This window comes from Sander vitreus, chromosome 15 (genome assembly GCF_031162955.1).
Source record: "Sander vitreus isolate 19-12246 chromosome 15, sanVit1, whole genome shotgun sequence".
Taxonomy (NCBI): Eukaryota; Metazoa; Chordata; class Actinopteri; order Perciformes; family Percidae; genus Sander; species Sander vitreus.
Genome location: NC_135869.1, coordinates 13101657 through 13117393, shown reverse-complemented (window position 1 = coordinate 13117393; position 15737 = coordinate 13101657). Strand labels below are relative to the sequence as shown.

The 15737-nt window shown below is 39.6% G+C and overlaps 1 protein-coding gene across 2 annotated transcripts; it reads left to right on the top strand.

The window, feature by feature from the left end:
- Positions 1-192: 192 nt before the first annotated feature.
- rab5c (RAB5C, member RAS oncogene family) lies at positions 193-13853 on the top strand. 2 transcript variants are annotated; one of them, XM_078269014.1, is made up of 6 exons: positions 193-300; positions 6176-6537; positions 11177-11328; positions 11545-11667; positions 11772-11865; positions 12606-13853. In XM_078269014.1, the coding sequence occupies exons 2-6, from the start codon at positions 6372-6374 to the stop codon at positions 12731-12733; spliced, it is 663 nt and encodes a 220-aa protein (XP_078125140.1). In that variant the 5' UTR covers positions 193-300; positions 6176-6371; the 3' UTR covers positions 12734-13853. The 2 variants fall into 2 exon arrangements, with proteins under 2 accessions (XP_078125140.1, XP_078125141.1); XM_078269015.1 differs by having other exon boundaries at positions 222-300; positions 6273-6537.
- Positions 13854-15737: the final 1884 nt, after the last annotated feature.

The window sequence follows — 15737 nt, the reverse complement described above, 5'->3', positions numbered from 1 at the left end:
CTATTTGCAGTGTTTAGATTTTATTTTCAATTTTAAACATAAATGTGATTATTGATTATATTAAAATTAAGCATTCACAGCAAATTGATGACTTGCAATATTTGTAAATCTGAAATGAAGACAGTCTGCACGCCTCCTCTGTACTGCAGAAGTGGTGTCTTGTGTAGACTGCTTTTGTCATTGGTCAGACAGCCGCTGACAAAAAGTGGGACGTTCCCGGAAAAATCGCTAACCGGAAGGAAAGGCCAGAACCAGAAGACGGACACCGCCGATGAGACCAGCGAAAGAAGAAAAAGTATTGTAAGTCAAACAACTTAAAATGATATAATATGGGGGTAAAGAGGAACAGTTAACGCATGTTAGACTTCTTCGTCGACTAGTTAGCTGTTCACCGTATTTAGACACGCTCTGTCACATTTTGGTCAACCGTTCAGCCAAGTCCGGGTTCAGTCGACATGTCCATCAGACAGGATCGAGAGAGAGAGGCTACGAGTTTCTAGCCCTGGGAGACCACATACCATGTCCAAAAAGGCTTGGCACGAACATTTGCTAAGAAGCAAACATATGTCATAACATGTGTTTATCCCAGCAGCAGACACAATACCAAGTCAAATGTCAAACAGCTGACGACGCCGGGCCGTGAACTAGAAAGTTGTCTAATGACGTTTTCGACAGCCCGGCTATAGCCGCTAACCTTGCTAACGCTTTTCGGAATGCAAGTTTTAATTTCCAGAGTTAAGCATTAGTTTTTTTGGCAACAATTCAGGCTAGCAAGCTAGTGCTAAGCATGCAATAATGTCACTTCTGATGTTAGCTAGTTGACCTTAGTAAGTTAGCAGTCGGTGTTATGCTAGCTACTGTTATTGAAGGCGGTCGCATTATTTTTGACCGGAGATCATAGCTAACGTTAACTAGCTATATCCATTTGATTTCCATGACTATATCTTACCCTTACCATTCATCATAGTTACGGTGCACATTTTGGTTAGCTAGCTAGCTACGTTACAGTAGTTGATAATATAAATATATATACTTTTTATACATCAAACAGCGAATCAGTCTAACTTTACTACGGGTTACCGTAGCTAAAGCTAGTCGCAGATAACTGTCAAGCCACTTGTTTTCCTCAAGTAGATCTACAACTTTTAAGAACGATGGTTTGATAGTTTTTAACTCTCTTTTAAAATGCTGTTCAATGCATTTTCAGTGTACATCAATTAATCTTTAACTTAATGACTCATTAAGGTAGTTAATAGGGTTCACAGTTTCTCTCATAGATTGTATATTCACCCATTAAGTGTCATAAAGATGTCGTTACTGCTGACAGCATTTGTGTTACATGCTATTGTCTGTGTGTCTGCAGGTGTGTCTCCTTACATTTAACAGCAAATATATTCACGCATGCATGTATCTTTGTAGCTCCTGTTTGTGGCTGAATAAGGGGAACATAGCTTGGACATTTGAGACAGAAAAGGGAATTGCAGTTACTTTCTTGAGCTCTTATTAGGTTTATGGCATATGGACCTTGTCCTTCTAAAGTGGTGACACATCTTGACATACCAGCCATGAAAGAATGACTGTGACTCCCCCCCCCCACTCCCCATCATATTATTTGGGTTTATTTAGGAAATGCCTGGCTTTTACCCAGGCTATGTTTCAGCACCTTCTAAAGTTGTAGGTCAGTACTGGTGAGTTAATGTGTTGTAATTTCCTAAAGTGTATTATGGTAGGAGTATGTGTATTTAAGCCGGTGGTGATGAGCTGCCATCAACTAGGCCACAACCTACATTTTTTATATCTGCAGAAAGGAGCAAATTTTGAAGCACCGTTTTTTTTTATGATTCACCAAAAACTACTTGGGGAGGGGGGGAAACATGAAGGGGACAAAGGCCATATCTTAAAATGCATGCATGGGTTAAGATCGACTTTTATTTGAATTAAAACTAGATTGCACTTAGATTTTAATGCATGAAAGGAGAATTTCCTTTTGTCTTTTTTAAATGCCATGTTTAGAAAAAGCAAGACTATAGCCTATACTGTAAGATTAATGAATCATATGGTGAGCAATTATGTGACATGGTACTTATTTTTTTGTTAGTGAGTAAATGTTTTTAAATGTATTAGTTTTTAATGTTTTACTGTGATTTCAGGGAGGTGCAGATTTTAGCTGGACCTATGGATAGCTATATTTTTCTGCTTGGGTATGGAGCTTTTCACACATAAGTCACGGGGAAAGGAAATGCCTGTGATTTCCTATTGGCCTTGCTAACTGCTAGTGATGAGTATCATGTTTGCTCTTCCTGTGTTATGTCCCCAGTTTCCCTGTCACTGTTTCCAAAGCCATTCTTTATTAGAAACCTGAACTTGCTTACGTAGAATACATGGCCTCCCTGTATGGAAATGTGCTACTTCCAGGCTAGAGTCTGACCATTTGGCATAGTAGACATAAGGAGGCTGGTGATGCAGCTCCTCATATCAGACACCACCAGTTCTTCCAGAACCCCACCCTTCGAATGAAGTGAGCCTGCTTGTGTTCTTGAAACTGGTACAGTGACGCCAGCCGCAAGGTTGTTTGACTACTAAATGTTATGTGTCATCGAGTTCAGATTATTTCCTTACATGTTGGCACACTGTTAAGTTTACTGCAAAGTATTTTGTTTATTTTCTGTAATCACTTGCTAAGTTTCTTGCATAAAACGTATCATGTAATAGATTTTAAATTGCATGGCCTGCAGTGGAAACAAATTTAACTAGGTATTTTCCTTCCTCTTTAACTATTGCAAAAACTGAGGCCTTGTCTAATCTAGTGCTGTTGATTGAAAACTGCATATGAACTTCCATGTTCATGCTGAGGATGAAAAGAAGAATCCAAACTTTGTCTAAATATTCGAAGCACACCAGTTTCAGACTGAATATACAAATGCCATATAAAATGTTTCTTTTCTTCGAAACTGGAAGTCATAAAAACACTCTAGGAAACTGTTTACTAAAAGTCAGACCTAACCATTTTGCTGAAGTTTGTAGTACAATGCATGTTTGAACATGAATTGTATGCATGTTTGAACATGAATTGTATCTGTTACTGAGAAGTATGACATTACTTTATTGCTATCATCAATGATTAATACCACTGCCACATGCTATAACACAACACAGAAAGGGAATCATTATTTGATTGTGGGAGTGTATGCTTTCATAGAGAACAGCAATTAATTTGTCGTTTTTATAGTCTTTAGTACAGGTTTTGCATTTGAATAACACCGCCATAAGTTCTGTGTATCTATACAGGTATTTCATTTTTGCAAACATGCTCATATTTAGGTGATCAATGTACTGCAATCCCTGCTAAGTGCTTGGGTATCATTCTGGCAGCAGAGCATACACGAGGCCACTATGAATATTTCACAGGCTGTCCCTGTTTGCCCCTTTCTCCTGCATTTTCTCCTCCCCCTTTCGCTGACCCATGTGCCACTGTCTCTCTCTTTGACCCACTTCCCCGTGGAAGTCTTCAGAGCCCATTAGGGATGCCTTCAAAGCATCCGTCGCAGGCAGCTTAAGATGTGTACAGGACTGTCTCAGTGCAACAAAGAGCCTCTGATTGCAAGCTAGACAGCCTCTTCTACCTTTGGCATTGATGCTACAGTTTTGGCACTTAACAGTTACTACAACATCAATTAGTAGGAAGAAGACTGTGGGTATAGAATTAGACACAGTAATTGTTTATTTTCCTATAAATAGTTTCTGTTGGTAGCAATAACAAATCTTCAGCCCAGGACACACACAGGTCTGTTTTGCATTGGCTACTCTTTATGTCTTTGAAACCTTCCTTCACCGTATTCCTCGTGTGAATGGCTGCAGCACAGTATTTTTACCAAAACTGAAAAAAGAAGTCCTACATATGTAGTACCTGTGCTCTATAACAAAACCTATTCCTAAGGCCTGTTAATATAGAGCTATCCACCTGTCTCACCCAAACCTTCCAAATCAGTAGTTTCATATAGCCAACAAAATTTACAATTTGTAAAAATTGTCAATGTGCGATGGAGGCTTACTTTTTTACAAAAGAAAACACGAAAGCATGCATGACTTGAATTCCATCTTATTGTTCCCAAAATGTTATTCTTCTGCACCTTCTCTGTTAGCAAAAGAAAAGCAATCAGGCTAGATTTTAGGTGTGTTATGTACGTCTGTTTCCACAAACCCAGTCCATTACCCTCTCCTTCTCTTGTGAGGATTTTGCACAGGTGCGAGCTCACGGTCCATGCTGCTTGTGATCAAACGAGGACAGACCGTCTGTTTGACCCAGCGAACAGAGTGCCTTTATTCCTTCTCCAACTCTGCTTTCGCTGTGAAGGATTCCCTCTTCTCTTTCAGGCCTTGTGATAGTGTGTGTCTGCTGTTTAAAGAGTTCAGTGAGACCTTAAGTGCTCTGCTTATGAGTCTGCTGTAGTTGCATACAGGTGTACTACCATGCAGCCTTCCTAAAATCTATATCAATAGTAAACCGATTTGATAACATGCTGAAATTAGAGAATATTTCACATGTGACTTATTCTTACATTTGAGGAAAAGGGAAACGTGTATTTTTTTAAATTTATTTTTATATCCCATAATGCTCTGTGACAATGATTTCTGAAATTAAACTAATGCTGCAAAACCTACTGGTAATCTACCAGTAGGTTTTGCAGCATTAGTTTAGTAGACCTGCACAGCAGAAATGTGTTTCTATAATGAACCTATGTAGTATGGTTGGTACTCTGTCAAATGAAGCATGCCAGTTGTGAATATTTTATGGTCAGAGCCATGATCTCCTGTCACATGCTGAGGCTTAAGTCTGGCTCAGCAACCAGCTGAGAAAAAAAGCCTAGCACAACCAAACTGTAAAGACTATCAGCAGTGACGTTATTACTTTTGACGTTTTCCTTATTCTCGACGTAGTCTAACCACCTCCTTGTCTTCAGTTCGCATTGTGTTTCTGCATTAAGTTATCCCAGTGACAAAGCTGAGGCTATCCCAAGTTTTAATGTGCTCAGCAGTAAAATGTCTTCTGCAATCTTCACTTCCTGCTTTTGGCTGAGTTATGTTTCCTGTCCTTTGACCAAGCAGAAGCTGGCTGACCTCATGTGTATCACCCAACTGAAAAAAAAGATTAGGCAGGGTTTCAAATATGCAAAGCAGGCCAAAGTCAAGAGAATAAATCGTTGGTTAATTTTACTCTCTTCGTATGCTGTTTATCACGTGAAGTTGTCTGGCTTATTTGGGCCATATTAGGCTGGATGAAATACTTTTAAAACTTTAAAGTCAACCTCTGTGTTATAGGTTTCTCGTAGTACGATTGTAAACTGTCTAAAATCCACAACAAGATATAGTTAACATTGTATTAATGCCACTTGCTTGCAAAACAAAATGTGGTCCCAGGAAGTTGCAGTGTTAAAAATATTTTATTTTTGACTGCTGATTGTTAGTTTCATTATCTGGTTTTAGTATCGCTACATGGAAACGGCTACAAAGATCTTAACACTTTATAGTCATGGCTTCAAACTGTGGCCAGATATCTGTTAAGAGATGACTCACAGGAACAAAAGGGCTGATCTGATCCTTGGGAGTCTTTGGGCAAGACTTGTACTAATTTCTATGGTTTGTTTTTAATTTCTTCAATTTAGGTTTTACATAATCTACACCTACTTCTGTATATTTGCACCATCAATTCTCCTGATCCACTTTTTATTTGTATATTAGTATTGTATGTATTATACATTATATATTTTATTTATTTTAAAATGTGTTTATTCATCCTGTGTATTCCTTTAAGCAGTTATGCTGCATTAAAACAAAAGTAAGAATTTTATTCCATGACGTTAGTGCACCATGTACATGTGGGAGCATGATGAGAAGACCGTTTCAAATAAGTGTTCTCCTCCAGCGCTTGTGTATACTAAGCATGGTTAAATAAAAACCTCTTTATCTGGAGGCCCAGCCCCAGGGTGATGCATGTTTCTATGTCAACAACCTAAACTCTAAATTGCCTGATGGTATTCTTGACCAAAACAAAAGATTTAGTGCATATATATTTTCTTATTGGCAACTTAAATTAAAAACACTGGCCTTAATATTTAGCAGATAACATTTCTGTTTAGAGTAAAGCCTTACATACTGAATATTTTGTGTCTTCCAGCTCCCACTGGTGAGGACTTCTCTTCCTCTGGCTCATCTAGCTGCCTGAACTGAACTTACCTTCCCCCCCCCCCCCCCCCCCCCCCCCCCCCGTATAGCTCAGCCTCACCAGCCCCTGCACCAAGCCTGAAGCCAACCAGACTTCCTCCCTCTTCTCCCGGCTTCTTCATCTTTCTCCCGATTTTCAACACAGCGCTATGGCGGGGCGAGGCGGACCAGCACGGACCAACGGCACTGCAGCAAGCAATAAGATCTGCCAGTTTAAGCTAGTGCTGTTGGGGGAATCGGCGGTGGGAAAGTCGAGCTTGGTGCTGCGCTTTGTTAAAGGCCAGTTCCACGAGTACCAGGAGAGCACCATTGGAGGTGAGGGTTTTGTGATTCCCAGAGTTGTTCCTGCTCTCCGTCAAGCTTTAATGGCATCGTAGCTGTACATCTCTTCAGCTGTAGCTGCAGCTCAGAGGGATTGATGGAAATAATCGATGAAATGATTTCCAACTTAACTTAAATTACAGAACGTGCATATTAATTTCAATTTTTTTTCTAATCTATCATCGTCATAAATGCATCATGTGGCTGTATAGAATCTCTCTATCTTGTACTCACAAATATTTTCAACATGTCAGCATAACATGAAGGCTGAATCAGAAAAAAACATGTTCCTGCCAGTGCAGAGGAACTGCTTGCTTGCTTGTTGGTCTTGGTCTTTTCTGTTGCCTGTGCAGGAGGAGGAGTGGCAGAACCAGTTATTTGCAACTGATTACCTCTCTCCCATGAGCCACCAAGCTCCTCATACATGGCAGACAGCTGTGTTGATTTTGCAGAAACACATTTAATGTTTTTGGACATGAGCTGAAAATGGAGTCCTCTGTTTCAAGTAATTTGACTAAGAGGAGTCAAGTTATTTGAAACAGGAAGGAATTGAGACAATGGGGATTTCCTGGACCTCCTGCAGCTCAGCGAAGCTGGTGAAACAGTATTGTTACATTTTAAAGCAAGACTATTGAAGTCTGTAAATTTGACATTTTGCAAAGTGGTGGGGTTAAGTGCCCATTCAGACCAGAGAAAGTGATCCAGCGATTTGTCAATTCAAGGTTTGTGCGGCTGTGTGAATGTTTTTCGATTAGTCGACTAATCTTAACAACTAATTAAAAAAACAAAACAAGTGTTTGTTATTTCGTCCATTTTATTTTTAACTCAACTGAAGGGCCAAAACATAAACTGTCACTTGTGCCATAAACAACAAAGCAGTCGGGGGTACTGGCAAACGCAACATCACATGTAAACCACACATTCTAAGTTTCATGTAAATCGGAATAACTTTTGCCAAGATACAACCGTTCATGTTTTAACAGCCACCTACAGGAAGTTGTTCCTCCATAACTTGCTCATTGTTTTAGCTATCAAAATTATTTTGATAACTTTTAGTCACGAGGGTCCACCGAGTCTATATCCAAGTTTTTGTGCAGATTGGACTCACGGCCCAGGAGGAGTTAGACAAAGTATGTTTCCCATATATCGCGATGTGGCTAATTAATAAAAAAAAAATTTCTAACAGCGCCATCTAATGGCTGATTCACTCTAAATTTGGCATGGATGCTCAAGCCCCTATGTTTGGTGTCAATCGGAATAAATCTTGGTAAGATACGCAACTTCCTGTTTCGACAGCCCCTGGAAGTTGGTCCTCTGTAACTTGCGCATTGTGTTAGCTATCACAATTCTTTTGATAACTTTTTGTCATGAGGGTCCACCGAGTCTACGTGTACATTTCTGTGCAGATGGGACTCACGCTCTAGGAGGAGTTAAAAAAAAAAAGTAGGTTTCACTCAAAGCCAATTTGCTAATTAATTTAAAAAATGAAAACGGCGTTAGCGAGTAGGTTTCCCATATATCAATATTTTGCTGATTAATTAAATAAAATTAAAACAACGCCATCTAATGGCCGATTGACGCCAAGTTTGGCACAGATGCTAAAGCGGCTATGATGAACAACCTTTTCAAGTTTCGGGGCAATCGGAATAATTGTTGCCAAGATAACGCAACTTCTTGTTTAGACAGGTAATGAAGGTAAATGGGGAATGTGTCGGCAATGATTAGAGCAATATGGGTATTAAATATGGTGAAGATCGGAGCAACTATGTCCAAGTTAAGGCCTTCCAGGCATTAGGGGGCGCTATGGAGCCCACTTACAGGTTTGGGCCAAATCGCTGTACAGTCTCGCAAAGCTCCCAGGTGTTTTTGTGAGTTTTCGTATATATTGAGGCCGTCAAAAATGTGCCCAATGGCTAAAACCAGTTAGGGTCCCATAGGCCATGCCCACTTTGACCAATCGGTACCTTACTGTAGGGGTGGCCTCATGAGTGGCCCTAAATGGTACCCTTAACATTTTGTAAAACTCAGATGAGCCGTTCATGAGCTATAAACTTTATGTACTTGTAGCGCCCCCTATTAGCCAATTTTCGTAAAATGTGTGGGGCATCTCCAGAGAGTCATGGCAAACAAGAATCTTAAGTTTTGCGTTGATAGCAATAATTTTGGTCGAGATATGGCAAAGTTGGCGTTTTCATACTTAGCTATACAAATTTGTTTGTGCGTAATATGTGCACTTTATATCCTATAAAAATTCTTTGGATAACTTTTTGTCAGGTCCGTCTGGAGATGCTACCTGCCAAGTTTCGTGCAGATCCGTTGCACGGTCTAGGAGGAGTTCGGCAAAGTAGGTTTTTGATAAATCGAGATTTTTCACGCATGAAAGTCTAGGCGGAAATGGGCGTGGCCTATATCAGGAGATTCAGTTGGATCCAGGGAACGCAAAGATATATGGTTTTTGAATGTGTGATGTACGGCTTGGGAGTTAAAGAGCCAAACGTGTTTTTTTTTTTTTTTTTTTTTTGCAATAGCGCCACCTAGTGGTGCATATGAGTAATTTTGAATTGTTGCTATTTTCACCAGTTGTGACATGTGCAAATTTTTGTGAGTTTTCGTGCAATCTAACCCCCTCAAAAATGCGATGAAGGACTCGGAAAAATAATCTGATGGCAAACAATAGGTTCCTTCGCACTTTCGTGCTTGGACCCGAATTATCGATTTTCAAATATTGCACCTGTCAATACAGAACAAAATATTCTGTAGCCTATTTTGCTGTCAATACTACCGACGTTGTCTTTGCTGTAATCAAATCAGTATATATTGATGTTTAACATGAAGTATACTACTGCTTGAGTGTAGTAAATCAAGAAACATACATGTGTACAGACAAGGCTAGCAGCAGCAGCGCCGCGTCAGACATCTTTCTGGTGTGTAAAGACAAAACTCCACGCAGCTGACACAACAGAAACAAAAAGGCAGTGTGTAGCTGCTCGCGTTTACACTTGTGTCCATGGCGGGGTTTAAAAGATTACTGCAAAAGTCTAAGTAGCCTGTTTAACATCCAAAGACAGTCATTGTACTTGTCATGAGTTAATAAACAGTACAGACTTACTCGCCGTTTCATTAATAATCATATACTTACGTTCAGAGGCAGAGTCAGGACTTTTCCTGGTGGGCCGGTAGTGTTTTGAGGCTGCGAGGGCCGGTCTGATAATAGTTATACGTTGCAAATTCTTAGCAACACCATCCGGCGGCCTGGTGTGCCGCGGCCGCGCTGCTGCCCGCTGGTCAAACTGTGCAGCCTCTGCTCAACTCGTACAGCGAAGTTACAGACCACTCTTTTACCAGCCTCTGCCATTTTTTAAATCAAAGCAGTGGAGGGGGAAGAAAAAGGAGAGCAGATTAACCAGCAGGGCGCACACAGACCGGTGTGGAGGTGAATAACAGCGAGCCGTTTGAGTCGGGAGACCAAAAATAAATAGGCAGTCGACTAAAAAAATTGCCGTTGACTTATTTTAATGGTCGACTAAGTCGACTAATCGCGGCAGCACTAGCGGGTTGTGTTTCTCCAAAAATTAAATCTGTCTCACCTTTTCGCTGCAGTTTTTTTCGGCTCCCCCTCGCATCCCCCAAACGCCACAGCCTAAACGCAGTACCCCCATTCAAAATGAATGGGAAGAGTTTCGTTATCACTGGAGCGCCTGACGACCGCATGCATGTGTGTGAAGGCAGTCTAAATGTGTTGTTTTTTTCTACATAGTAGGGGCTAGAGCTTGAGGGCTACACAGAAGTAAACTTTTAACTGGTATGTGAAGTGCAAATCCTCCATCCAGCTGGAAAAACAACTGACAGGTTTCCACTGGAGCTTCTTCCACTTCTGAGACTGGGCTTGTTGTTCATTATTTCATTACTCATATCTTTCCCACTGGCCTCCCACAGCCTCAACACTCTGAAGAGTCTTATTTTTTGTGTCATTTCTTTTTCGTTTTACGTCAAACCAACATTTCTCCATGTTTCCTACAACTTATGAGTAATGTGGTCGTAGGATGTGGGCACAGGATGCTCAGTGCTTACACCAACTTAAGACTCGCAACGAGTCAGCATGTTTTCTGTTCTACGGAGTCTTGCGGTCAGCTGCATTCCTGGTCAAAGATTACAAAGCTTTAAAGTATGTGCAAGTGGGGGCTAAGTTTCCTCATGTGACAGTCGGCTGAGTAAGCGAGTTGGGCCTGCAGTGCTCGGTATGTGCTACAGTACGTTTTTACTGTACACACGATACTTTTTTCTCGTTTGTGTATTTCCATGACACTGTATTATTTCCCCTTCCTGGCATGTTTTCTTAATCATGCTGTGATTTGTAGTTCCAGTCAGTTCTGAAGGGGTTAAGTTGTTTCTGTTTCAGCCAAACTAATAATGCTGCTAAACAATCTTGCCCATTTGTCGATGGTTGATATAGCACCATAACTCCCTGAATTCAGTTTAGTTTTGTCTCTTTCGAATTCCAGAGTAACGTTCCTCCTTGTTTCATCGTGGTCTTAATCACTGCATGTTGAAGTTTTTAAATATTACACTTCAGCCCTGTAAATTGTGATTTTTCTGCTCTAGTATTCTTTCTTATGTTATATATTCTTTCCAGCTGCCTTCCTCACACAGACGGTATGTCTGGATGATACAACGGTCAAGTTTGAGATCTGGGACACTGCAGGACAGGAACGGTATCACAGCTTGGCACCAATGTACTACAGGGGAGCCCAGGCCGCCATCGTGGTCTACGATATCACCAACACAGTAAGTAACATGGACGGTAACGGGACAGGATCAGCCGAGACAGTCTCATGTCATTTGTTTGCCGACCCTTGTCTTCCAGTTTGGGTTGATGATTGTTAATTCAAGAGAAAGCTCCAGACCTTTGCTCTTTTAACTCTTACATTCATATGTAACATGTAATACTTGCATCAGGGATTTAAAGTTTAAAAGCATAGTGTCTCATGTTTTTTTTTAAAGGATACATTCACACGTGCAAAGAACTGGGTGAAGGAGCTTCAGCGACAAGCCAGCCCGAATATTGTTATTGCACTGGCAGGAAACAAAGCAGACCTGGCCAACAAGAGAGCCATAGATTTCCAGGTAAAGAGGGATTTATATTGAAGTTTACAATTCTTTAATTCAAACTTGAAGAAATAATATAAGATGTCAATTTGTCGGTTGCTATGTTGTATTTCTTTCTTTAGGAAGCACAAGCATATGCAGATGACAACAGTTTGCTTTTCATGGAGACTTCAGCCAAGACTGCTATGAATGTCAATGAGATTTTTATGGCTATAGGTAAGTGTTCGACACATTTTACTCTCCTGTAATCCTGCAACAATTGGTCTGTTAGGCCATCAATTGAAAAAAGATATGCAGCTATCTTGATAATCAGTTAATGTTTGCACAAAAAAACTCTAGGGCTGCAACTAACGATTATTTTCATCATTGATTAATCTGCCGATTATTTTCTTGATTCATTTATTAATCCTACTGTTCATAAATATCAGGAATGTCATTTCTCAGAGCTCAAGATGGCATCTTCAAATACCTTTTATATTTTCTGATCATCAGTCCAAAACCCAAAGAAATTCACTTAACTGTAATGCAAGACCAGAAAAAAAACAACATATCCTCACATTTCAGACACTAGAACCAGAGTGTTTGCTTAAAAAATTACTGAAATGACTTATCGAGTATCAAAATGGTTACCGATTAATTTTCTGTTTCTAATTCAAATCTGTTTAAATTATTTCTCAGGTAAAAATGACAAACGTTTAATGGTTCCAGATTGTCAAACGTGCAAATTTGCTGTTTGTCCTGCAATACAGTAGACTAAATATATTTGTGTTTTTAGCTTGGGGGCAAATAAAACAAGACGTGTAATGAATTTACTTTCAGTATTTTCTTACATTTTACAGGCAAAAATATTGAGAATATAATTGGCAGAATAATCGATAAGGAAAGGAGTATATTTTTTTTTTGCCATGTTGCTCGTAGTTCAGAAATTAATTAATTATGCTTTTGACCCCAAACAGCCAAAAAGCTTCCCAAGAACGAGCCTCAGGGTGGACCGGCCACTGGTGGACGAACCAGAGGCGGCGTGGACCTGCAGGAAGCTGCACCGCAGGGCAGAAGTGGCCAGTGCTGTGGGGGCGGGAACTAACCAACACAACGAGACAGCTGATCCAACCAATCTCAAGCTTCGATCAACCACACCAGATATTAGCCAGCTGTCAAACAATGCCCCCATTGGTCAAACCGAACCCGTGGTCGGACCAACCACCCTATGAGCAACACTGCACCAATTAACTGTTTGGCAAGCGAGTCCACTGGCCAGTAAAATGCTAGACCCCTCCGACGGTTGAACCAACCAACAGACCCAAGAAATCTACCCACAGGCTTATTTACAGAATCATGTTTTAAACCCAGGACTTGCCAATCCATGACCTCTCTATTGATGATGGACACTTGACGTCACCTTTGAGGGAGCGGGGGGGACTCCCATTCATGGAAGAAGGAAAAAAAAAATCAGTCATTACCAATGGCACTTAATAGGGCCTTCTTGCTCACCTTTTCTTTCTGTATTTGTGTAAAGGAAATAAAATGAAAGCAACAGGAAGGAATATAACCAGGCTCATTGGCCTTGTCCTTTCATCTTCTGACCCCTGCTCTCCCATGCACCATACATTTCTTAAGTATTTCCATCACCCTTCACTTTTCTGTCTTCTTCCTGGTTCGTGGAAAAGATGAAGAGACGAGGTTTGTAACAGGAGATCAGGAAAGGAGATATATTTCCTTCTTGATAGAGCTGTGTAGATTGAATTATTACTTTATGTTATCACTATTATTATTATTATTATTACTTCAACTTCTTTTGACAGGCTGTTCGGTGTGATTTATAAAGCCTTTAGGTTTTACAATCATCCATCTATGTTATCAAACCATATACAGTAAACAGTACTTTATAAAAATTGTCACCCATAAGTAATTTTAACATGAATGTATTGTTTTTCAGTGTACAATGACATAAAGCAAGATTTGTTTGCTTGACCAAAACCACAGCTGTGTATTGACAAATTGCTGTATTTGTATCAGACTTTTCAAGTTTATAATCAATCAGTAGTTGTCGAAACAATATCTTCCCAATCTCTACATAATGTTTTGTCAACCTTAATTATTTTGTGATGGATTTTTTGTTGTCTTAATTTTTGTTTCTGAAGATCTATGGTATTAAATGCACTGGTTCTGTCTCATCATCTTTATGAATGAAGGTGTTATCGTCAGCCTCCGTTTCTGTCTTTGTTTCTGTTCTTCATATCAGGGAGGGATTGTTTTCAACTGTAATGCCATCCTGTTATGGCATCTACAACTAGCACAACAGTACCTGCACAGCAGCCACGGCTGTTAGGTGGTGGGTTCATGGGTAGAGAAAGATGAAGAAAAAATGATTTTACCAATAAACAAGGGGATGGTATCTTTTATGTATGCCTGTTTAATCATTTCACCATATTCCAAAATTGATGACTGAATATTTTCTTTTTCTTTATTACAACTAGTAACAACCACCAGTGGAACATTTGCTTCCATTATCTTTTTTTGGATCATGTTTATTTATATTGGCTTAACCAGAGTGGGGAAAAAACACTGTCAACAGACTACATTACTGATAATCACCGCAGGCAAGGCGTGTTGCCTTCAAGTGCACTTGAATATTCAAATACAACAGTTATGTGTACAACCCATAGGTAGCCTACAACCGCAGATCTATTCAAGCCATACTGACACACAACAAAGAGCGAGAGTGACTGCGTGTGTTTCTAATATTCTGTCTACTGGTAAGTAATAAGGTCATATTTATTGCAAGGCTGTATATTGAAATCCATATAGTAACGTTAGCGCTTCATATTAATAAAAATAAACATGACATTATTACATGACATAACATGCTTATTGACTGTACGTCTAAATAATATCAATCAGAATGAATATCGATATAATTTTTATATAAAATGATATAGCTGTAATCTGTGACGGTAACCGCAAAAGAAATAGCACGATCATTGTATGATCATTTTAGTTTGTTTTCCCAATTGCTTCGAATGGTCACCTTATTTTGAAAACGTAAAACCGAAAGTGGTAGCACCGTAGCATGGCATTATGCCTGCATAGACGCTAACTTTACGAATGTAATATGTTGCAGTTTATAACTTTGACCATTGGAGGGCAGTGAACGCTCATGATTTTAAATAGCCTCGAGCCAACGAGCGACTGAGTGCCTTCTGTTCAGAATCAGAATCAGCTTTATTGGCCAGGTTTGCGCAAACAAACAAGGAATTTGACTCCGGTTAAGCTCTCAAAGTACAACACTCACTTAACATATAAGAATAAAAAAACAGAAGGTGAGGTGCAATACTTGACAGTTCAACAGTAAATCGATTGAAGCAGGGTTTGGCACTTCTTTGGCGGGGTAAATTTGATGCAATGTCTTAATTCTTTTACCTTATTATTAATAAAAGATTTGTCAAGAATAGTTCATGCTCACATGCCCACTCACAATAGAAAGTATGGTACAGACCAAAACATTCCTAATATTGTGTGTTAATGCACGACTTATTGTCAATATCAATTCCTTCTGTAACAATGTTACACATATGTTTTCCTATGTGAAATTCACATTTCTTAAAAATGGAAGAGAACCTGCAGGAATAGCATAACAAATGATGGCATATTCTGTATAGGTGTGGTTTAAATCTTGAATATTTGAAGGAATTCTGAATATGACAGTAACATAGGCCTACCATTCTTATTTAAGAGATGCCCAACTAACCATGAGCTATTTATTTGTGTACACAATGTCTGTATTATTCCAGATAAAGTATCTATGAGGACTGGAGTTTTGGTTGTATACTAGTGTCCAGGCTAAAGGGCCAGCTTGTGAAAGTTAGCTAATGTAATCAGGATTTTGTCAACAGAATAATTACATTTAAAAAATAAATGTATGCCACCAATAGATTTAAACAAGTATGCAGGAAAAGCATTCCAGATACTGTTGGGATTCTTGACTGCAGAAATTCTATAATCCATTGAATTTTAAAGGTATTATTCAATATATTAAAGTCCAGAACCTCCAGATCTCCTTGTTTTTTACTGCCTCTAACTTCTTTCCT